General features: G+C 45.8%; 1 protein-coding gene across 2 annotated transcripts; it reads right to left on the reverse strand.

Annotated features, from left to right (window-relative positions):
• Window positions 1-1244: 1244 nt before the first annotated feature.
• Window positions 1245-22533, reverse strand: RFLNA (refilin A). Of its 2 annotated transcripts, none has more exons than XM_087942992.1 (5): window positions 22398-22533; window positions 20862-21003; window positions 20147-20367; window positions 12712-12821; window positions 1245-8032 (listed from the first exon to the last, which is right to left on the reverse strand). In XM_087942992.1, exons 3-5 carry the CDS (start codon window positions 20363-20365, stop codon window positions 7693-7695), a joined length of 669 nt encoding a protein of 222 aa, XP_087799118.1. In that variant the 5' UTR covers window positions 20366-20367; window positions 20862-21003; window positions 22398-22533; the 3' UTR covers window positions 1245-7692. The 2 variants fall into 2 exon arrangements, with proteins under 2 accessions (XP_087799118.1, XP_087799119.1); XM_087942993.1 differs by lacking the exon at window positions 22398-22533 and adding an exon at window positions 21890-22133.
• Between the last annotated feature and the right edge of the window lie 306 nt (window positions 22534-22839).

The following is a 22839-nucleotide window of genomic DNA, read 5'->3' on the forward strand; positions in this document are numbered from 1 at the left end:
CTCATGTTGTTCACAATGCAAGTGACACAAGCATTGTGTTCCCGCGGGCCATGTGGGTAGCACAGCCTAGATTAATTGCTTTGGGGGTGACATTTCTCTGTGGACCGTGGTCCACCAAAATTTTATCACGGACCACCAGTGGTCCCCGGCCCACTGGTTGGCAACCATTGCTTTGGAGAACAGCTTGACCCCCCTCTACTTTGTGGAAGCCACTCAAATATTGGAACACCGCTATCGTGTCACCCCCACCCCCTGGTCCTTCTTTTCTCTAGACTAGACATTCCCAATTCCTTAAACTAGACCTACTCAATTCAAATATTCAAACAGTCTCGCGCCCTAAATATTTACACCAGTTTTAATCCTGTGGGATTCAGGACAATGGTAGAACCTCTTTCAGGCACAGAGATGGGCTGGGAATGACTCTGGATTATTATTTTTCCCCAGCGTGGATTTCTTGAAGCCTAAGCTATTTTTAACCTGGCTTTGATGTTGCTTAAATGAGAAGGGAATGAAGGAAACCCGCAGGATACGCTGGGTTTGTTTCCCTTGTAACCCAAATCCTATGGATTCAGACCCTCAAAATAGGTCAGAAGCGTATTTATTAAATGGCTTAATGGGCAGGTTTCCACCCTGCATCTTGAGCTGCCTGTGGTGGCTGTCGAGGTCTTATTTTTACAAGTTTCACGAAGGGAAAGCTTTGCAAATTCCAGATCATTGGATCGTTTTGCTCCCAAGGAGAACAGATAAATGGATCTGCAAGAGGAGAGGCTTCCTGAATAATCCTCCCCCCCAAAAAACCCCATTGCTTGGTACAACTTGGCAAATTTAGAAATTTGCCCCTTGCATTTCCAAGCTTCTGTTTTTCTTCCCTCCCACATTTTTCCTCGCTTCAGGGAGGGTGAAAGTAAGACCTAAATCAAACATAGTCTGGCTACAAGACTCACAGACTATTCCCCAAATGAACCTCAAGGGATCACCTCAATGAGCATTTTCAGGGCTAATTCGAATTCGTTAATATATTACTTCCATCTGGACACGATTAAAGGTGTCGTTGTGTATTCATGAAATCATAACCGAGCTGTCCAAAATTGAGATCTGTTCCTTGTTTTATTAAGCTAGATATGTGTTTATAAACATCTTTTGACAATCCTTAAATTATTTCTGTTAGTCGGACAGGAAGGCATTATGCGACAGGAGGAATATATGCATTTATAGAGATAGAAAAATAAAAAGGAACCGCAAAATACCTTTATCCCCATGTTTATCAAACTGGGAAACTTTGAAGAGGGATGGACTTCAACTCCCAGAATTCTTTGCTGGCAGGGGAATTCTGGGAGTTGACGTCTGGACCTCTTCAAAGTTGTCCAATTTGAAAAACACTGCTTTATTGTAATATATAAAACAGCAAAAATACTTTCGGTAGCATTCAGGAACAGCAGAGCTATGAAGTCATAATTGCAGACCTAAAATCCCAAGTCCTTTTATTCTCTTTCATCCCACACCTTGATCACCCAATCAGCTTTCAGCACCAGGTTCTTACGCTTACATTTTAACTTCAACTTTCTAAACATTACAACGATGCCGGATGAACCTAAAAGTCTTTCCAGAGCCACAAATCGTTCGGACGTAATACACCTTTACTACGACAAGGTTGAACGTCCAAAACAGAAGGTCCAAACAGCATGCAAACCAAAGCATTTTGCAAATGTTGGCTTGGGATTAAAAGAAAACCAACCTGTTGCTACGATTTGAGATAGTAGCAGAAGATGCAAAGAATCATTTATGATTCATCCTTTATGTCTGAAAGACACAACTGTGGTCTAACCTAGATTGGAATCTAATCGACAATTTGGTGTTTCATCAGATGCAACCTGGTTGAAAACCTACTAACCAGCTGTTAGCCCTTCTTCTGGGAGAGCTTTGCTTAAAATATCCATAAAAGCTCTTAAGTTTGATGCATCCAAGTGCTGGGACCTTGTTTTGTACATGGACGCCGCCACGAAAGACATCATAGCTGCGTAACTAATGTGATTATTATTTGATATTTCTGGTAACTCTAAATGGCCTTTTCAACCATCTTGGAGCCCATCGGAGTCCCCGTGTGGTCACCCCCAAACTAAATAACAGAATGACGCCACCTTAAAGGCTTAAAACAGTGCCCCCCACAAGAATTTAAACCAAGCCACGGGTCTTTGTGTTCAAAATTTGCATTATTTGAAAGGTGGTGGAAAAACATGCCGATACAAGATACAAACAGGAAGTTTCCCAGGATCAGATTGCAGGGGGGAGAAATAAAATCATCCTTCAGCTGCAGTGAAGTTGCTTTTTGAGAACCTTGTTGTGGTCCATCAGCAGCCTGCACAGATGGCAGCAGAGTTGGACAGTGGGGAAGAACATCCGGGAGTCTGGGGAGGACTCGAACAAGGGTCCTGCGTCTGATATAGAGATGGGGCCAGGGCCATCTGGGAGTGGTGTGGCAGCAGCGAGCCAGAGGAACAAGGGGAACCGGTTCCCAGTGCGCACTTGCGCAGAGCTGCCAGAAGCCAAGAACAGTTAAGACAAAAGAGGCGACTTGGGAGTAAGGCTTGGAGGCGATTGGCCCTCCCATAAGACATAAAGGAGGAGCAAAAGGACAGGAATCTTTGCAGGAAGCAACTTTGTACTGGTCGGTTTAAAACCTGAAGCTCGGTGTTGAATTTGTGTTCCGTTTGGCCTCATTTAACTAATTGGACATTTAGTCGTTGGCAGCCTTTCCGGGAAGATAAAGGTGCATGCTTATCGGACTTATCCCGAAGGGCAGACTTCCATGGGACTATTGACAAACTATTTCAGACTCATTACGAGCTGTGAATGACTAACATTCACAGCCATTGAAATAAGGAAAAAAGGGTTTTGGGACTAACATGTGTTTGTTAGTGTTTCCATAAGCCTTGATCAGAACAAACCTAGTTGACAAGATTGGGACAATCCAAGCAACAAACATATCCAAAGGCTCAACAACCCAACTGAGCAAAAACCAGCCCATTCACTCAAGCAGGAATTCACCAGCACCATCGTCTGAATTTTTTTTTTTCCCCTACAAGAATCCTTGCCTTCAGCAAGTGGGCGGCAATCCCCTTACAGGTAGTCCTCAACTTACAACTTTTCCTTTAGTGACCGAAGTTATGATGGGGCTGAAAGAAAGGGATGGACGACCGTTTTTCACACCTACAGCCATTACAACATCCTCGTCAGTCGCAGGATCAAAATTCAGATGCTTGACAACTGGTCCCCATTTATGACGGTTTGCAGCATGCCGGAATCCATGGGATCTTCTTTTGTGACCTTCACACCCAGCAAAATCCACAAGGAAACCAGATTCACTTCATAACCGGATTGCTAAATTAACCACTGCAGTGATTCACTTAACAAGAAAGTGACCATGGTCACAAAATGGGGAAAAATTCATTTAAACCGATGTTTCACTTAGCAACAGAAATGTTGGACTGGTAGCTGTAGAAAGTAAGCTAGTAGCCTCAGCCTACTTTCTACTTGCTACCAACCTGCCTTCCATGGAGGACCTGTATCCTGCACGAGTCAAAAAGAGGGCTGTGAAAATATTTACAGACCCCTCACACCCGGGACATAAACTGTTTCAACTCCTTCCCTCAGAACGATGCTATAGAGCCCTGCACACCAGAACAACTAGGCACTAATTTCGGGGGAAATTAGACAGTTTTTCCCTGAACGCCATCCCTCTGCTAAACAACTAATTCCCTCAACACTATCAAATGATTTTAATTATTATAAGACTGTATTACTATTATTCCTCTCATCCTTCCTAGTACCTATCTCTTCCCACTTATGACTATAACCATGTTGCTTGTATCTTTACAATTTATATTGTTTTATTTGTTTCCTAACATGATTTGATTGCTTATTAGTAACCTCTGACTAAGTGTTGTATCTTATGATTCTGGATGAATGAATTTTCTTTTTTCTTTTTGTACACTGAGAGTTCTGCACCAAAGATGAATTCCTTGTGTGTCCAATCACACTTGGCCAATGAAAAATTGAATTCTATTCTATTCTATTCTATTCTATTCTATTCTATTCTATTCTATTCTATTCTATTCTATTCTATTCTATTCTCTATTCTATTCTATTCTATTCTATTCTATTCTATTCTAATTCCATTCCATATTTTCTATTCTATTCTATTCTATTCTATTCTATTCTATTCTATTCTATTCTATTCTAATTCCATTCCATTCCATTCCATATTTTCTATTCTATTCTATTCTATTCTATTCTATTCTATTCTATTCTATTCTATTCTATTCTATTCTAATTCTAATTCTAATTCTAATTCTATTCTATTCTACAGCTACAAAAAAAGCCCCTTCAGCTCAACACACCCCAAATCTCCCCTCTGAGCTCCTGAATTGTAAGGTTTTGGGCTACGTCCAACCAAGTTGCGTCGGCCCAAGAGAAAAAAACAAAAACCTCCACTCAAAGCCGGCCTTGGAGCGATGCAACGGGGTGCAGAAACCAGCATTTTGGGAGGGGAACAGCCGTCCCTTGTGCGCTCTCCAACCCGTTGCAACAGCTTTGCCATCTTTTCTGCTTGGATATTTTGCATGTGGGGAGGCCTAATCTAAACCACCTGGCCAAGGGTGTCGGGCTTGAGCAGGCTCGCTCCTTGTGAGAAACGGAAGAGAAGGAATGCAAGGGAGGAAAAGACGATCCCGGAGAACTCCAGCTCCTTTGGCAGAGGGCCCTGCCAAGATGTTCGTTGCTTGGATTTTCCCAATCATGTCAGCTAGGTTTTCAAAAAGCAACCCACCACAGCTGAAGGATTATTTTATTTCTTCTCCCCACCCCCCCACCCACCCCCAAAAAGCTACAATCCTATCCTGGGAAACCTCCTGTTTCTATTGGCGTCTTTTTCCACCGCCCTTCAAATAATGCAAATTTTGAATGCAAAGACCTGTGGCTTGGTTTAAATTAATTTGGGGGCACTGTTTTATGTTTAGGTTAGATTGACAAGAGTTGGAAGGGACTTCGTAGGTATTTCTAGTCCAATTCCCCACCCAAGCAGGAGACCTTACACCCTTTCTGACAGATGGCAGTCCAGTCTCTTCTTGAAAGCTTCTAATGATGAAGCTCCCACAACTTCCGAAAGCAAGTTGCTCCACTGAATATAGAATAACAGAATTGGAAGGGATCTTGTAGGTCATCTAGTCCAACCCCCCCCCACCCAAGCAGGAGACCCTACACCATTTCTGACAAATGGCAGCCCAGTCTCTTCATGAAAGCCTCCAGGGATGAAGCTCCCACAACTTCCGAAGGCAACTTCTGTTCCATGGGTTGATAGTTCTAGTTGTCAGAAAATTTCTCCTTATTTCCAGGTTGAATCTCTCTCCTTGTTCACTTTCCATCCATTATTCCTTGTCTGGCCTTCGGGAGCTTTGGAAAATAGCTTGACCCTCTCATCCTCTCTGTGGCAGCCCCTCAAATATTGGAAGGCTGCTCCCCTGCCTCCCCTGGTCCTTCTCTTCCCTAGACTAGCCAAGTCCAGTTCCTGCAACTGTTCGTTGTATGTTTTAGCCTCCAGTCCCCTCATCCTCCTGGCTGCTCTTCTCTATACTCTTTCTAGAGTCTCAACCTCTTTTTTATAGTGTGGTGACCAAAACTGGATGCAGTACTCTAGGTGTGGTCTTACTAAGCCTTTGTAGAGGGGTATTAGCACCTCACTTGATCTTGATTGTATCCCTCTGTTAATGCAATTTAGGATTGCATTGGCTTTTTTTGGCTGCCGCTGCACATGGCTGGCTCATATTTAACTGGTTGTCCACTAAGAGCCCAAGATCTCTCTCCCAGTCTCTAAGGTGGCATGATTCTGTCATTTAGTTTGGGGGGGGAGTGACCACGGGAACCCCAATGGGCTGAAAAACAGCTGAAAAGGCCATTCAGAGCTACAAAAGTGACTCGTGAACGGTCCTCGCACTTACGACCGCCCTGGTTGCAGTGTCCCGGATCAGGGGATCGATGTTTGCAACCTCCCTAGCTTTGCTTTCCGACAAGCAAAGTCAAGGGAGGAAGCTGGGTTCGCTTAACGACCATGGCACAAAAGGTCGTAAATCAGGCACACTTAACATTGCTTAGCAGTGGAGATTCTGCTCCCAACTGTGGCCGTAAGTCAAGGACTTATCCACCATGATTTATTTCCTGAACCATTTCCCTCTGCAATCCCTATCCTCCATCAACAACACAAGTGTCTAATTTCTCTTCTGTTTCCATTGCTCCAGTCTTAAATACCCCACAAAATGAAAATTTAAAACTGCATGGTCCATCCGTTCCCCAAGGCAGTTATTTTAAGGTCATTCATGGTTAACGATTTCTCCAACAGTCTTGACTTCCAGATCACCCCCAACAGATTCATTTGGATTTCATCTCCTTTCTAAAGCTCTCGTTTTGGGTTGTTTTAAAGCATCTCAAGGAAGATCAAATCAGTATCTAGAATAGAATAACAAGAGTTGAAAGAGGGACCTTGGAGGTCTTCTAGTCCAACCCCCTGCTTAGGCAGGAAACCCTACACCACTTCAGTCCAGTCTCTTCTTAAAAACTTCCAGCGTTGGAGCATTTACAACTTCTGGAGGCATCTCTCCTGTTTTTCTATTTCTAACACCGATGCGAATGTTTGCAACCTTCCAAATGCTCACAATCCCAGTCTTTAAAAGCAGGAAATATAATAATAGCAAGGAGATGCAAACTATTTTTCCCCCTTCCGGTTCTTTGGTTACTTAACGGCTGGCAACGTGAAGTTGTTTCTTCTTCTGGTTTCCATGCATCCGCTTCCGGTTCTCCTCTGAAAATCCTTCCCAGACATTTTAGAGAAGCGAACTCTTGAAATTAGGAATTTGAAACACTTCTTTTCACAGAACGTTTTTTTTGGGGGGGAGGGGGGAATAGACATTTGGTCCAAGACAACAGTTGGTTCCCCCCCCCCCCCAAAAAAGCTAAGTTTCTCACGCATAATTCTTGCATTAAATTCCTCCATCTTATATGTTAATCCCATCATGGTGACCTTGAGGCTTTCCAATAATATTCTCCAGATGAAATTAACACTTAGTTTGCTCAATTGGCCAATGAGTGGTGCAGCGGCCTAGAGGCAGTGCTGTCACCTCACAATCAGGAGGCTGTGAGTTCAATCCCAGGTAGAGGCAGATATTTCTCTCACGATGAGAATATATCTGCCGAACAAAACTCTGCATTGGAGACCGGAAGGGCATCCGGCCAGTAAACCCTCAGCTCCATTCAATTGCGCAGGCTCCACCCTGCAAGGGATTATGGGACCGTTAAATGATGATGATTGCTCAATTGGCCAAGGAGATTCTTGGATAATACTTTTTTTTTTCCCCAAGGAAACAAACCTCCTAAAAGCCACGGAAAATCTTCCAAAAAGTCTCATACTTAGAGAGATTTAAATAGTAAATGACTAAAGACAGCTTTCTGGATTAAACAGTGTGGCATTTAAGTGCTACATCTTCAGAGGAGGCTCTCGCGCCAAACTGGTTCTTGAAGCGTGAAAGACGCTCGCGTGGCCCACAATCGAGTCGACAAGGAAGAAATTGTAACCCTGCAGACGTCTCTGAGGTGCCTTCAGCCAGGGGACGTGTCTCCAAGAGGTGGACCTATGCCGTACATGGCCTAGCCTGACAAGTTCTCTGGAGGTGTCAGGTAGGCATTGTTGCCCTCGCACAAGGCGAGTTGGACACTGGAGGCGAACCACCGCTTGGCACAGCCCAGCCGGCAGTTGAGTGTGGTCCGGTAAATGTTTTTGGCGCGTTTGGGGAAAATGATGGTTGTGCTTTGATACCGGAGGGGCTTCTGACGCGGCTCGAAAAGGAGCTGAGACTTGTAGTTCCGCCAAGTGCAGTTGGGGGCCACCGTGACGGACTCTCGGTAGGTGGTGACGGTGGGCCTGGGGTGGTAGAAGATGTCATCCCGGAAGTGCTTCTCTGAGCTGTACTTGATCTCCGAATTGCACCTGGGGAGTGGAAAGAGAGGGTAAGGAAAAGGGGAATCCAGGTGGGTCTAAGCCAGCATTCATCACAGCTAACCATCAACGGGTAGAATGGAATGGAGGGGAATGGGAATGGAATAGAAATAGATTAGAGATTAGAGAATAGAATAGCATATGGAACAGAATAGAGAATAGAATAGAATAGAATAGAATAGAATAGAATAGAATAGAATAGAATAGAATAGAATAGAATAGAATAGAACAGAAGAAGAATAGAATAGAATAGAATAGAATAGAATAGAATAGAATAGAATAGAATAGAATAGAATAGAATAGAATAGAACAGAAGAAGAATAGAATAGAATAGAGTAGAGTAGAGTAGAGTAGAATAGAATAGAATAGAATAGAATAGAATAGAATAGAACAGAAGAATAGAATAGAATAGAATAGAATAGAATAGAATAGAATAGAATAGAATAGAATAGAATAGAATAGAATAGAATAGAATAGAATAGAATAGAATAGAAATAGAATAGAAATAGAACAGAGAATTAGAGAATGAAATGAGAATAGAATAGAATAGAAAATGAAATAGAATAGAAACAGAGTAGAGTATAGAATAGAAAATGAAGTGAGAATAGGATAGAATAATAGAAGAGTATAGAATAGAGTAACAGAGTTGGAAGGGACCTTGGAGGTCTTCTAGTTCAACCCTCTGCTCAGGCAGGAAACCCTACAACCATTTCAGACAAACAGTTGTCCAATCTCTTCTTAAAATCTTTCACTGTTGGAGCACCCACAGCTTCTGAAGGCAAGTTGTTCCACTGGTTAATCATTCTCCCTGTCAGGAAATTTCTCCTTAGTTCTAAGTTGCTTCTCTCCTGGATTAGTTTCCACCCATTGCTTCTTCTCCCGCCTTCTCCTGATACTTTGGAGAACAGCTTGACTAGAAGAGTCCCGGTGAAGTCTACAGAGATTCTCAATCACGCAGGTCCTGGTTGTCCCAAAGGCGCTTTTCCAAAAGGCAACTGGACTTCCTTTCTGGGGGTTTTTTTTCCTCTTGAAAATGTTTCACTTCTCATCCAAGAAGCTTCTTCCATTCTAACTGAAGGATCCCTATCATTCATTAGAACTGAAGAAGCATCTTGGATGAGAAGCGAAACGTCTTCAAGGAAAAAATACCCAAGGATGTTCAGTTGCCTTTTGGGAAAGCACCCCCGAGAACTCTGGGGATGAGGATAAATGCTTTTCATTGAATTTTGTCCGCTGAATCAACCCCCAAATTTTCCTCCAAACTCAACTTTCTGAGGGTCTCTTCAGTGGTGTGCCTGCCCTCAAGGTAGGCCACGCGACTAAACTTCTCTGGCTTGGAACAGCTAATCCCGTTTTTTCTGAAGGACTAAGTGTTTTTTTCCGGTGAGACCAGTCTATCAGGGCATGTTCTGACCCAAACCTGGTTCCACAAGAGTAAACACAAGACAAAGGTACCAGCACAACCTTTGGCTGTTTCATTTACGAATCCTGTTTCTTCGTAGATAAAAGGCTGCTTCCAACTATAATTAGCTCCGATAAGAAAAAGCTTTGGCAAGTTTTTGCAAATCTGCCAAGAACACCAGATAAAGTTCCTAAACAATAAATCAAAGAGTCTCCAAACACCAACTCAGATGTTCTAACGTCCACCAGGCTCGAGTATCAAATTTCTTTGCCTTCTGCAAAGAACTGCGGTTTCTCAGCTGGCTTTTATCTTCTCAGGAGGCAGCCTTACTCCCGAGTCGCCCGTGCTGCTTCAGCTGCTCTTTCCTTCGAGCAGCCCTGCGTGCATGTGCACTGGGCACAGGCTCCTCGGGGGCCTCTTCCTCATTGCTGCCAGCCTCCACAATCTCCAGAGCCAGCCTTCCACTCCCTGATGGTCCTGGCCCCATCCCTGCATCACATGCAGGACCCTCATCTGAATCCTCGCCCCCCCCCCCCCCCCGGGGCCCCCCCCTTTTTTCCGTCGGGGTTTGCGTTTTTTTTTTTTTTTTTTTTTCCCTTCCCCGGGCCCCTGGCCGCGGTTTGTTTTCATTTTTTTTTTTTTGTTTTTTTTTTGAAAAGGGACTCAAACTTTCAGTTTTAGACCTTAGCCATACCATTCCAATGTAACCTTGCTAGGGCTCCTGGCGAACCAGGAATATGTTTTTTTGGGACCGGAGGGCAACCTGGTCTATCCAACTATGGGACAGAGCGTACTGAAAGACTTCTGAAGGACTGTTATTTCTGCTTGGTCTTCTATCCTGTGTCAACTCGCTACAGGACACCTTCAAGAAGTGAGGGGAGCCGAATGTCAACTCGTAAAGCATTCCTATGCCTGTGTTACAGTTGCCATAAACATGGGGGGGGGGGGAGGAAATTAAATCATGATTTAATTAGGGCAATCGCTGGAATCATGACATCCTGTTTATCCACAGAAATATTCTGGAAAATTGTCTAAACCACTGTTTCTCAACCATGGCTTTCAAACTTTTGGGGAGGTGAAGAGGGTGGACTTCAACTCCCCAAATTCCCCATGGCTGGGGAATTCTGGGAGTTGACGTCCATCCATCTTAAAGCTGCCAAGATTGGAAAACATTGGACTAACCCATTTCTAAACCCTAACCAGAAGACATTTTTAACAGATTAACAGAGTTGGAAGGGACCTTGTAGGTCATCTAGTCCAACCCTCCCACCCAAGCAGGAGACCCTACACCATTTGTGACAGGTGGGCAGTCCAGTCTCTTCTGGAAAGCTTCCAACGATGAAGCTCCCACAACTTCTGAAGGCAACTTCTGTTCCATTGGTTGATTGCCCTCGCCTACACCAACGGGTTGGACTTGATGACCTCAAAGGCCCCTTCCAATTCGAGAATTCCAGGATTAGCAGGCTGGCCAACGGCGCTTTTGACAGTTTTTGGCAAAACCTCTGAAATAGCAAGCTTTTCTGCTCTAAGAAAAACAGCTCTTGTCTTGGCTGTGGGCAATTTGCTACTTCCATGTCTCTCTCTCTCTCTCTCTCTCTCTCTGTCTCTCTCAGTAGCTGAAGCAACTGCAGCCCTGGTATAAAAAGATTAAATGCCAGGCGTGGTGTTTAGCATTTGCCAACGCCCTCAACCAGGCTTGGCCCGGAGCAGAGCAGGAGAAACACAATCTGTTTAATGAGTTTTGCAGCTCAGTTCAGAGCCCTGCAGAGAAATTGGTGAGGAAAACACCAGCCTGGTGGAGGAGACAATTGGGGGGGGGGGGGAATAACAACAACAACCATAATAATAATAATAATAATAATAATAATAATAATAATAATAATAATAATAAACAACCCGGTTGGCAGCCTCTTCACAGATTTATCTTTTAAATAAGTTCCCAGCGAGTTAGCAGCTACACCGCCCTGCAAAATGTGGCTGGGATATTTTCAGCCCATCCCTACCTTTGGCGGTGACTCCTTTGGGGGAACGTTTAGGCGTGGGAGATAATTTGACTTAAGCGGGGAGGCGTCAAGCTGCAAGCTCATTTATCTCTATGGCCGTTTTGATGCACAGAATTCAAGGCCAAATTTTTTGGCTTCCGATCAGAGATAAACGCAATGCAAGATGTAAGCGCTTCCCACCTTTTATCTCCCTGTTGGGCTCTTTACCGTTGCGAGCAATGGAAGAGAATAATTGCCACTCAGGGATGAACTGTGGCGTTCGTGGTGCTCCCTGAGCTGGGTGGTTTTCTTGCAGACATTTCATGACCCAACTAGGTAACATCATCAGTGTTAGAAGGAGTGGGGTTTGGAAGGAGGAGGAGGAGGACTGTGGGGTCCTTGGAGTTCTCTGAGCTGGGTGGTTTTCTTGCAGACCTTGCACGATCCAACTAGGTAATATCATCAGTGCAAGGAAGGGGGGAAGGAGAATGAGGATGAGGATTAAATGGTCCCTGGTGATCTCCAAGCTTGGCGGTTTTCTTGCAGATGTTTCATGACCCAACTAGGTAACATCATCAGTGCTAGGAGGGAGTGTCCTCTGTTTACATACCAGTTACTTGCCCTGTCAGTATTGGTGGGATTGTTGTTTTCTTCGTGGTAGTTCCTTGATTGAGTTATTGTTTATTGCTTGTATATAAACAGACAACCAATCCCACTCCCTTTTAGTACTGATGATGCTACCTAGCTGGGTCATGAAACATTTGTAAGAAAACATCCAAGTTCAAAGAGCATCAAGGACCCCACAGTCCTCCTCCTGCTCCTCCTCCTCCTTTTTCTCCTCCTCCTCCTGCTCCTCCTCCTCCTCCCCACCAACCACACTCACTTCGAACACTGATGGTGTTATTTAGTTGGGTCATGAAACATGTGTAAGAAAACCACCAAGCTTATTTATTTATTTATTTATTTATTTGATTTGCCAATTGTTTACAAGATAATAAGTATAAATGTATACATAGTTGTGAATACATGAAATGGGTACATATAAGAAAAATAAAAGAATAAGAGAAACAATAGGACAGGGACGGTAGGCACGTTGTTGCGCTTATGCACGCCCCCTTAGAGAGCATCAAGAACCCCACGGTCCAGCCATCGTTTCCCATCCCTCCTCATTTCCACAAAACAATTGCAATTAAAACAGCCCTCAAACCCATCCATAAATTCTGCAAATTGTATTTATTTTCTTGCAGAAGATGGAGAAAGACAGAAGAGCAAGCTGTAAACGTTACCTGATTTCCTGTGCTGGCTCAGGGTTGACTTCTATGCTTTCTCCGAAAAACACCGGGTACAATCGAGGTCTGGTTTCAGAAGCATAGGAGTTCAGAAAAACACAAGGAATCTGTAGGGAGAAAAGGCAGGAAATCAGCCAGGCATAAAAGAAGAACAGGGACAAATCTTGACTTAATTCACATGAACGTGCTGGTCCTTATAAACCCTTTGAATTCCATCCGTATTGCAAGAACCTCTCGGCATCATAAGGCAGGTGTTTGACAAAGTCACAAAATTTTATTCTGGGATACAATCAAGATCAAGGGAGGCACTAATCCCACTCTATAAAGCCGTAGTGAGACCACACCTAGAGTAATGCATCCAGTTTTGGTCACCACACTATAAAAAAAGAAGTTGAGACTCTAGAAAGAGTGCAGAGAAGAGCAACCAGGATGATGAGGGGACTGGAGGCTAAAACCTACGATGAACAGTTGCAGGAACTGGGCCTGGCTAATTCTAGTGAAGAGAAGGACCAGGGGAGACAGGATAGCAGTCTTCCAATATTTGAGGGGCTGCCACAGAGAGGAGGAAGGGGTCAAGCTATTTTCCAAAGCACCTGAAGGCCAGACAAGGAATAATAGATGGAAACTGATCAAGGAGAGATTCAACCTGGAAACAAGGAGAAATTTTCTGAGAGTGAAAACAATCAACCCATGAAACTGAAGTTGCCTTCAGAAGTTGTGGGAGCTTCATCACTGGAGGCTTTCAAGAAGAGTCTGGACTGCCATCTGTCAGAAATGGTGTAGAGTCTCCTGCTTGGGCAGGGGGTTGGACTAGATGACCTACAAGGTCCCTCCCAACTCTGTTAATCTGTTACTAATTGTAGTTGTACAGGTAGTCTTCCACTTGCAAACAAAGTGACCATTTGAACTTCCAACAGATTGTGGTTAGTCAATTGTTTTTCCGAGCTTGGCAACTGGAAGACTTCAACTAGAATTCCTCATGGCCGGAGAATGCTGGGAGTTGTAGTCCACATATTTTAACATTGCCAAAGTTGAGAAATACTGTTCTAAAACATCTGGAAAGTCCTCCCTTTAATCAGTTATGCATAAAGGCTGCAGTATTCCCAGCTGCGGGGGGCAATTTGTATGAAAAAAAAAAAAAAGAACTCCAACATGATATTTTGGCATGAGATTTATGAAATAGCAGATGGGGATTTTCTGGATAGCAGCCTTTATCTGTATCCAGAGATGCATAAGGCTGTTTACATACTCCAGGGAGCATCCAAACGAAACAGAGAACAATGCATATTTTGGATGTGTGCAGAATGTGTTGATTCAGTGCGACAATCAGCATCGGCAATCATCCTAAATTTTCCTGGTGCAAACAGAAAGAAAGCATGTTAAAGAGCCGCAGGTGTATTTTTCCTTGAATTGCCTGGAGAAGAAAAAATTTCCAAGCACAATGAGGGAGGGAGGGAGGGAGGGAGGGAGGGAGGGAGGGAGGAAGGAAGAAGGAAGGAAGGAAGGAAGGAAGGAAGGAAGGAAGGAAGGAAGGAAGGAAGGAAGGAAGGAAGGAAGGAAGGAAGGAAGGAAGGAAGGAAGGAAGGAAAGGAGGGAGGGAGGGAGGGAGGGAAGGAGGAAGAAAGAAAGGAGAGAAAAGGAGGGAGAGAAAAAGGTAGGAAAGAAGGACTTCAGACAACCTAAAGAGAATTGGACATCCCTGAAAATAAAACAGTGAACTATGAGCAAACAAAATGATGTTCATTGCAAAAAGATAAGAGAAATTAGCACTGAATTAAAAGCTGTGACCTCCTGAAAAAAATAGAAGGCATCTAATATGCAAAGTTCTTAGGGACTAGCACCTTGCTTGACATTGTTTGCAAGTTGACATGAATGTCTTTCCGATTCTGTGCGGAATGAGTAATGAGCTTTTCTCCCTAATATTTCCTTTAGAACCAGCACTTCTTCCTCTCTGGAATACACTCTTTTTACGTCTTAGTGGACAACCAGTTAAATATGAGCCAGCAGTGTGTGGCGGCAGCCAAAAAAGCCAATGCAATCCTAAATTGCATTAACAGAGGGATACAATCAAGATCACGGGAAGTACCACTCTATAAAGCCTTAGTGAGACGACACCTAGAGTAATGCACCCAGTTTTGGTCACCACACTATAAAAAAGATGTTGAGACTCTAGAAAGAGTGCAGAGAAGAGCAACCAGGAGGATTAAAGGACTGGAGGCTAAAACATACGATGAACGGTTGCAGGAACTGGGCCTGGCTAGTCCAGAGAAGAAAAGGGGAAACAGGATAGCAGTCTTCCAGTATTTGAGGGGCTGCCACAGAGAGGAGGAGGGGGGTCAAGCTATTTTCTAAAGCACCTGAAGGCCAGACAAGGAACAATGGATGAAAACTGAACAAAGAGAGATTCAACCTGGAAATAGGGAGAAATTTTCTGACAGTGAGAACAATCAACCGGTGGAACAGAAGTTGCCTTCAGAAGTTGTGGGAGCTTCATCGCTGGAAGCTTTCAAGAGGAGACTGGACTGTCATTGGTCAGAAAATGGTGTAGGGTCTCCTGCTTGGGTGGGGGTTGGACTAGATGACCTACAAAGTCCCTTCCAACTCTGTTAATCTAATCTAAACCCTGGGGGGGAGAGAGAGAGAGAGAGAGAGAGAGAGAGAGAGAGAGAGAGAGAAATTACACTTACTTGCTGATATAGGAATGTCGGGGAGAATTCCGAGAGGTTTTAGCAACTCAAAGCAGAGAGGAGACCCAACCATGGGGATCGCAGAACAGTGACGCAATTTAAAATATGAGCAGAACTTTTAATTCTGTTCTGGGTCTTCCAGTTGCCAGAAGCAAAAAAAAAAGAGAAGCCACCCCCCCTCTAATCTTTGGTTTAAAGTGGGCCCAAAAGAACACGATTTATCTTTCTATCACAGGACTTGAGCTACCCTTGAGGGGTTAACGCAGAGATACACCACTACAGCGGGCCTGCCAGGCACAATTTTAGTAACCACAAACAGACGAAGGCTTGAAATCTTAGCAATGCAACGGATGCGGGTGCCAGAACTAGAGGTACCCCTGGCCAAAAAAAAAGGAAGAAAAAAAAAAAGAAAAAGAAAGCCAACCCAAAATAAAAACAATCCGACGCTAAGGAATCTTAGCTTCGGTGCCAAGGCAACTGAAATGGGGCACTCCGTAAAGAAGTTGTGCAAGGCGATCAATGTTTTGAGGCAGGATGCCTTCGTGCCACGATTTCCCAAACCACACCTGGAATCCTGCATCCAGCTTTGGTCACCTCATTACAGAAGAGATTTTTAACCACGTTTAACCTCAGTTGAGCTAGTTTGGGACTCTGCATCTTGTGCCAAGTCCAGGTTAAGGCGTAGCTTTTCATCTGTTTCTCGGTTGTCTTGTTCTGGCTTTTTCTCCTGTGAACAATCAACTCTTCAAGTATCTTCATGACTTTTAAACAAGGGAATACAAGGGGATCTCATCAAATTTGAAGATGACACTAAGCTGGCAGGAGTAGCCAACAGCCCAGAAGACAAGCTCAGGGTCCCAAAAGATCTTGGCAGACTTGAACAATGGGCTCTTATCTAACAACAGGACATTTAATGTGGAGAAAAGCAGGGTTTTACACCTGGGCAGGAAAAACCCAAGGTACAAGTAAAGATTAGGTGAAACCTGGCTCAAAAACAGTAACTGTAAGAGGGATCTTGGAGTCCTAGTGGACAATCCCTTAAACACAAGCCAGGAATGTGCAGCCGCAGCCAAAAAAGCCAACACAGTCCTAGGCTGCATTAAGAGAGGCATAGAATTAAAATCAAGAGGAGTATTGCTTTATAAAAAACCATAGTAAGGCCTCGCCTGAAATACTGCATCCAGTTTTGGTCACCACATCACAAAAAAGGTGTTGAGATTTTGGAAAAAGTGCAGAGAAGAGCAACTGAGAGGATTAAAGGCCTGGAGACCAAAAACATACTAAGAATGGTTTGCAGGAACTGGGTATGTTTAGTCTACAGCAGGGGTGCCAAACTTGATTTCATGGAGAGCTGCATCAGGGTTATGTTTGACCTTGGGCTGGGGGTGGGGGTTGGGCTGGATTTTTACCGGATTGTGGATCTGCCCAAACACCTGATTCTATGTCCCCCTCCAGTATATCAGTTCTTAGTTCTGTGGACATCCACATCATATCAATTCTAGACAGGGGCGGTCTTCAAAAAATTTATCAACCATTTCTCTGCCCAGTTGCTGGGTGGGCGTGGCCCAGGGGTGGGATTCTACCAGTTCGCACCTATTCGCTAGAACCGGTTGTTAACATTCTAAGCAGTTCGGAGAACCGGTTGTTAGAAGAAATTCCTGGCCTAATCCTGTAAGGAAGGCAGGAAGGAAACATTCTGGTGTTGCTTACAGAAACTGCCTCTCCGTTAACCCTTATTACACTCTTGGCAGGACTAGACTTCCTGCCTCAGGAACTTCTCTGGAGTTTTTTTTTCCCCCTCCTTTGCTGGTACTTTGCTTGTGTGGAGTGACCATTCAAAGTTACAATGGCACTGAAAAAAGTGACTTATGACCATGTTTCACACTTACAACTGTTGCAGCATCTGTTGTTTTCACTCTCCTGGAGGCTCAAGGGAAGCCTCTGAAGCCTTGGGAAGCTGAAAAATGGGCTTCCGGAAATACTGGGAAGTGCCCAAACGGGCCCGTTTTCAGCCTCCCAAGGCTGCAGAAGGTTCCCCCGAGCCCCCGGGAGAGCGAAAACAGCCTCCCCTGGGCTCCCGAGGCCCTCCGGAGGCTGAAAACGGGCACTTCCGGCAGGGAGGGGCAGGGGGGCGCATTGCATTGTGAGTGCCAGCGCTCATGTGCGATTGCATGCGCGCTTTAGGCACACCACGACAAAAAAGATTTGCCATCACTGTTCTAGACCCTTCTAGCTCTATTCTGATTGAGTGATTGGGTTTGACTCTCTTTTTTGGCCATCAGAGAAGGATCAATGCAGAAGGAGGGGTAGCGAACTTTCAGAGTTACAATAGGACTGGAAAAAAAAAAAAAAGACTTTTGGCTGGTCCTCGGACTTACAACCGTTGCAGCATCCCCACAGTCACGTGATCAAAATTCGGGCCCTTGCCATTGGTTGCCGCAACCTGGGGGGTCACGTGATTACCATTTGCCACCTTCCCCAGCCTGGTTCCGACATGCAAACTGGGAAGCCGACATGCAAACTGACATGCAAAATGGGAAGCCGCTTAAACGACTGCAACGATTTACTTCACAACTGCAAGGGATTCTCTTATAACAACCGTGACCAAAAGAAAAAAAGGGGGTGAAAACAGTTCCCCACCAAACCTAGGGCTTGCTGAGCAAGTGGAAATCCTGTGTCCAACTGTGGTCGTTAAGTCGAGGATCACCTGTAAGGGACCACTTGCAAACACAACTTCACTTCTGAGCCGAGACTGGTGGAGAGAGGAAACTTGTGACTTTTCCTAAGAAAATCTGAGAAATTCAGAAAATCCTCACGCCAAGATGCTCAACCGGGACAGATTAAAAAAATCCCACAGATCAGTGGTGGGATTCAGCCGGTTCGCACCAGTTCAAGAGAACCAGTTATTAACTTTCTGAGCAGTTGCTGAACTGGTTGTTGGAAGAAATCATTAGGGCAGAGAGAACCAGTGGTTAAACGATTTGAATCCCACCATGGCCACATATCCTTAAACTGGGTTAATGTGAATCTTGGCTTGCTCCTTTGCAAGTCGGCGGATGGCTTCTGTGTTACATAAATGAAGCCCCTGGGGTACCCTGAGGTTGCAAACTTGGAGGTTTTGTTTGTTATCCTCCTTTGTTTGTTTAGAGAGGGGCAGATTAGCAAGTTTCCGCCTGCCAAGACCTCAATTTTCCCAAGGAAAATCTGCCATAAGGACACATTAAAAAAAACAAAAAATCTAGGGCCTCTTCATTTTTTAAAATCTTACCGCCGCAGCAAGGAAAGCTCGCACTCTGGAAAATTCTGGGTTTTTTTACTTTCCCCTTTTTCTTTCCGTACTTTAGAAATTCATGGAACTGAGCTTTGCTAGGCTGTGGTGAATTGCAACTGGTTCTCACACACAGAGACAAACAAGGCCACAACATCCACATTTTGTTCCACCTGTGGCTAAGCTCACAGGATACTTGTCCTCAGCAGGGTGTGAAGAACTTACAGGTTCGAGATAAAACATGTTAACTACTAATTAATTTAGCATGCGAGGGGACTCCGCCCAGTTAATTATTTTAGGAGATAACATGTTCCACCTTCATTAATTTAGCATGTGAGGGGACTCCGCCCAGTTAATTATTTTAGGAGATAACATGTTCCACTTTCGTCCTTAGCACACACCTTAGTGTGTTTCGGTTAACCCTCCTCACGCTTTAGGCTGTCTCTCTCTCTCTCTCTCCTCCATGAGGACTAGAAACCTGAAACTTTCCACAAACGGACTTGCAGAGCCAATATACTATCCTGCAGAATCTTGGCCTGAGCCACACCCTTGTTGTGTGAAATGAGACAAAATATTTCACTATTTAATGACTAGCCGAGGGTCAAGCAACCAGACATCTGGGAAATTATTACTATTTTTAAATAGAAACATTACTATGCCTGCAATTTGGATGAGAAATAGTGATCGTTCAATCAGCAAAACACTCCACCAATTGTAAGTATTGGTTTCCAAGCTAATTCATTCCAGAAAAGCAAATGATATGGACGTCTTGCAATTGGTTTTTATTAATTTTATCCCCCCTTTGTTATTTTTATAAATAACTCAAAGCAGCAAACATATCTAATCCTTCTTCCTCTTCCTCTTTACCCCACAACAACAACCACCCCATGAAGTGGGTTGGGCTGAGAGAGAGATTGATTCAAGGTTACCCAACTGGTTTTCGTGCTTAAGGCAGGACTAGAACTCCCAGTCGCCTAGTGATTGGCCCAAAGTCACCCAGGTAGCTTTCATGCCTAAGGCGGGACTAAAACTCACCGTCTCCTGGTGATTGGCCCAAAGTCACCTGGTCCACTTTCACGCCCATGGTAGCTAGAACTCACAGTCTCCTGGTGATTGACTTAAAGTCACCCAGCTGGCTTTCATGCTTAAGGCAAGACTAGAATTCTTCCTCTCTTGGTGATTGGCCCAAAGTCAACCAGCCTAAGGCAGAACTAGAACTCCCAGTTGCCTGGTTTCGACGATTCAGCCCGTAAAGCATGCTCAGCTATTACAGCACGCAAAGCCCCACACCTTGGCAAGAAATTACTTGCAAAGATTGCAGCAATCCAAATTAAAATAGGAGTTTCTTTGGACGAGGCTGGCAAATTGCAAAGTCAGATTCACAGACACACAGACACACAGACACACACACAGACAGACACACACACACAGAGAAAGTCAAAAGTCAGATTTTTTTTTTATTTTTGGCCAAACTTACCTGCTTCCCTTTCGGCCCCTCTCTCCCGGGCTCCTGATCCAGGATTTCTGTGCAGGAATTCTTGTCCACGGCTTTGTTCTCAGCTCCGCCCGGAGACAAAGAGTAGAAAGGGGGGCTTGGGCTGGGGGGCAGCCCCGAATCAGGACTGTCCAGCAAACTTTCCCGATTCTTTTCTTTGTTGGTGTTGTCCATACCTTGGAACTGCAAGTGACCCACCATGACTGGCCAGGTGGGGAGGTTGAAGGGGTGGGGGAGGAGGAGGAAAAGTGGAAAGAATAACGGGTCAGGAAGATAAAATCCGCCAAGCTGACCAAAAATCCACCTCTTCCTGGGTGGGCCAAGAAATGGGAAGCGGTACGGGGTGGGCAGTCCATTTCCCCAAGGGGATACCTGACAAACTGGGCCTGTTTGGAAAGCCGAATCAACAAGGCTGCGTTGCATGCACGTAAATTGGAAAAACAAAAGTAGCCGTTGGCTTTTAAACTAAAAAATGAAGTCGTATCGCGTGCACGTTCGTATGTTTATTTACACGTGATTTCTATTTTCTCTAAAGGACCTCACGTGGGTCAGACTGGGGTAGCTAATGGGTCAGATGTGGCCCAGGGACCCCGAAATGCCCAGGTTTGGCCAAAAGGAAGGGGCAGGAGAGGGTAGATTTAAAAGATCATGTATACGGTCCTTATGCTTCCAGTTCTTTTTTTTTAGCAGGGCCTACCTTGAAAGGTGGTTAGGAGGCTCCCTCAATACTCCTGTTTCTCGGAGGTAGGCTTAAGGAGGGGAGCTGGGGTGCAGAAGAGTCCGACTCAAGCCCCCTCCCCAAGTGCTCATGGGGTGACCTTTCTCAGTCTCGGCTCAAGCTAGGGAGGAAAAGAATCAAGAATGAATCTCCCCCCAAAGTATCCGAAGGCGAGAAATAGCAAATGGAAGAGCGGTCATCTTTAGCACGGCTACCAAGCCAGGATTTGGGGTCCAGCAAACCTCTGGAGCCACCCCCACACCCATCTGCTTCTAAGGGGTGGTCTAATACACACACATACACAAATGCACACTGACATTCAACCCCTCTCACTTTTTTTGCAGGTGAGAATTGCAGGCTCTGCTAGCAACCTTAAGACGGAATGCAAAGTGTTCCAAAAACTTGAATTGAAATCCCCTCATTTTGCTTGCCATGGAGATGCAAACCCCTGGTAAGTTTGTGGTTCCCCCAAAAGGGTTGGGGTGAGACAGGCTCCCTCTCCTTCAGGGTCTGAACCCCTGAAAGGAAAGCCAAAACCCCAACTTAGGAGAAATGGGTGGAGAGGACTGGGAGCAATATTCATCTCACTCCTGCAACCTCCTCCACCAGAAATAACGATTCCCTTCCCTCCTGGAATCGGCCAAAGCCTTTAAAGACGCTTCTTCTGCTCCATGCCACCCCCCTGACCTGCCTTCTTCTCCCCGAGTTGCATTCACACGTCATTCCAGGAAAGCTGGCTGGGTGAAAAGCCCCCGCCAGCCGTCCACCCTCCTGCGCCCCAGCGACCGCGCGGTTGAGTTTCCAGGAGGGCTGGAGTGCCCTCGCCGTTCAAAGTGTCCCGGGAAGACGAGCCAGCCCGATTGGAGCGCGGAGATTCCTTGGGACGCTTCTGCCCCGACCCGACCCGACCCTAACCCAACCCAGCTCAGCCTAGCCCAGGCCTTGGTTGGAGAGAAGGGGGCTTTCTCGGAGAGGTCCCGGTCCCCTCACCGGAGCCCCGACTGCACCTCCGAGAGCGCAGATCGCGCACGGTCCGGGGCGCACAGCTTACACCCTCCGCTCTGGGGTTAATCCAGCGCACGGGTGAGTGGGTGGGTTTCCGGGGGTCCTCGGCTGCTTGTCCCAGCCTCCTGCCTCCGTTCCGGCTCCGCTGTTGCTCGGAGGATGCCCGGAGCGCAGGATGGAGAAGGCGCAGGGTTAGCGGGCGATGTCCAGCGACGCGCCCCGGTTCCTGCCTGCTTGCTTTCCTTCCTTCCTTCCTCCCTCCCTCCCTCCCTCTTCCCTTCCCCTTCCTTCCTTCCTTCCTTCCCCTTCCTTCTTTCCTTCCCTTCCTTCCTTCCTCCCTTCCCCTTCCTTCTTTTCTTTCCTTCCTTCCCTTCCTTCCCTTCCCCTTCCTTCTTTCCTTTCCTTCCTTCCTTCCCTTCCTTCCTTCCTTCCCCTCCCTTCTTTCCTTTCCTTCCTTCTCCCTCCTACCCCCAAATGAGGAAGCGGAGTCCAACCATCCCCGAGCCCTACGTGGGAGCGGCGAGCTCTTCTGCAGCGCGGCGGCTCCGCTCCAGCTGCAGCTCCCTTCGGCCCCCGAGGCAAGGCCGGTCCGGACCCCGAGCGGAGCCTCCCGGCTGCTCCGCCGCCGCCGCCGCCGCCTCTTTCCCCTCCCCGAGCCTGGCCCGCCTCCTCCTCCTCCTCGCGAGGAGCAGAGGCGGCCCCTCGCTCTCCCCAGCAAGCTCTTGGTGGTCGTGGGGACGCCTCCTCCTCTCCCGGCCTCCCTCTCTGCTTCTGGGTGGGGACGCGTCCACACGTGCGCTTTTTTGGAGCGGGGCGAGCGTTGCGCTGGGGGGGAGGCTGCCTTCAGTGGAGGAGGAGGGGCGATTTGGCACCCGCAGCCCTCCTTAAGCAGTGGAGGGCTAAATCAAATAGGATTTAGGAAAGAAGTCCTCCGCTTATGACCGGAATTGGG

Source organism: Notechis scutatus, chromosome 13, assembly GCF_049901735.1.
Source record: "Notechis scutatus isolate UNSWTSFEM ecotype Mainland chromosome 13, rNotScu1.2, whole genome shotgun sequence".
NCBI classification, from domain to species: Eukaryota; Metazoa; Chordata; class Lepidosauria; order Squamata; family Elapidae; genus Notechis; species Notechis scutatus.

Excerpts from the sequence above, each read along its gene's own strand:
- RFLNA (XM_087942992.1), bottom strand. The coding sequence starts at position 20,365 with ATGGTGGGTCACTTGCAGTTCCAAGGTATGGACAACACCAACAAAGAA. Across the intron at positions 12,822-20,146 it reads AGGGGCCGAAAGGGAAGCAG|ATTCCTTGTGTTTTTCTGAA; the intron begins GTAAGTTTGGCC and ends TTCTCCCTACAG. Across the intron at positions 8,033-12,711 it reads GAGCCAGCACAGGAAATCAG|GTGCAATTCGGAGATCAAGT; the intron begins GTAACGTTTACA and ends TCCACTCCCCAG.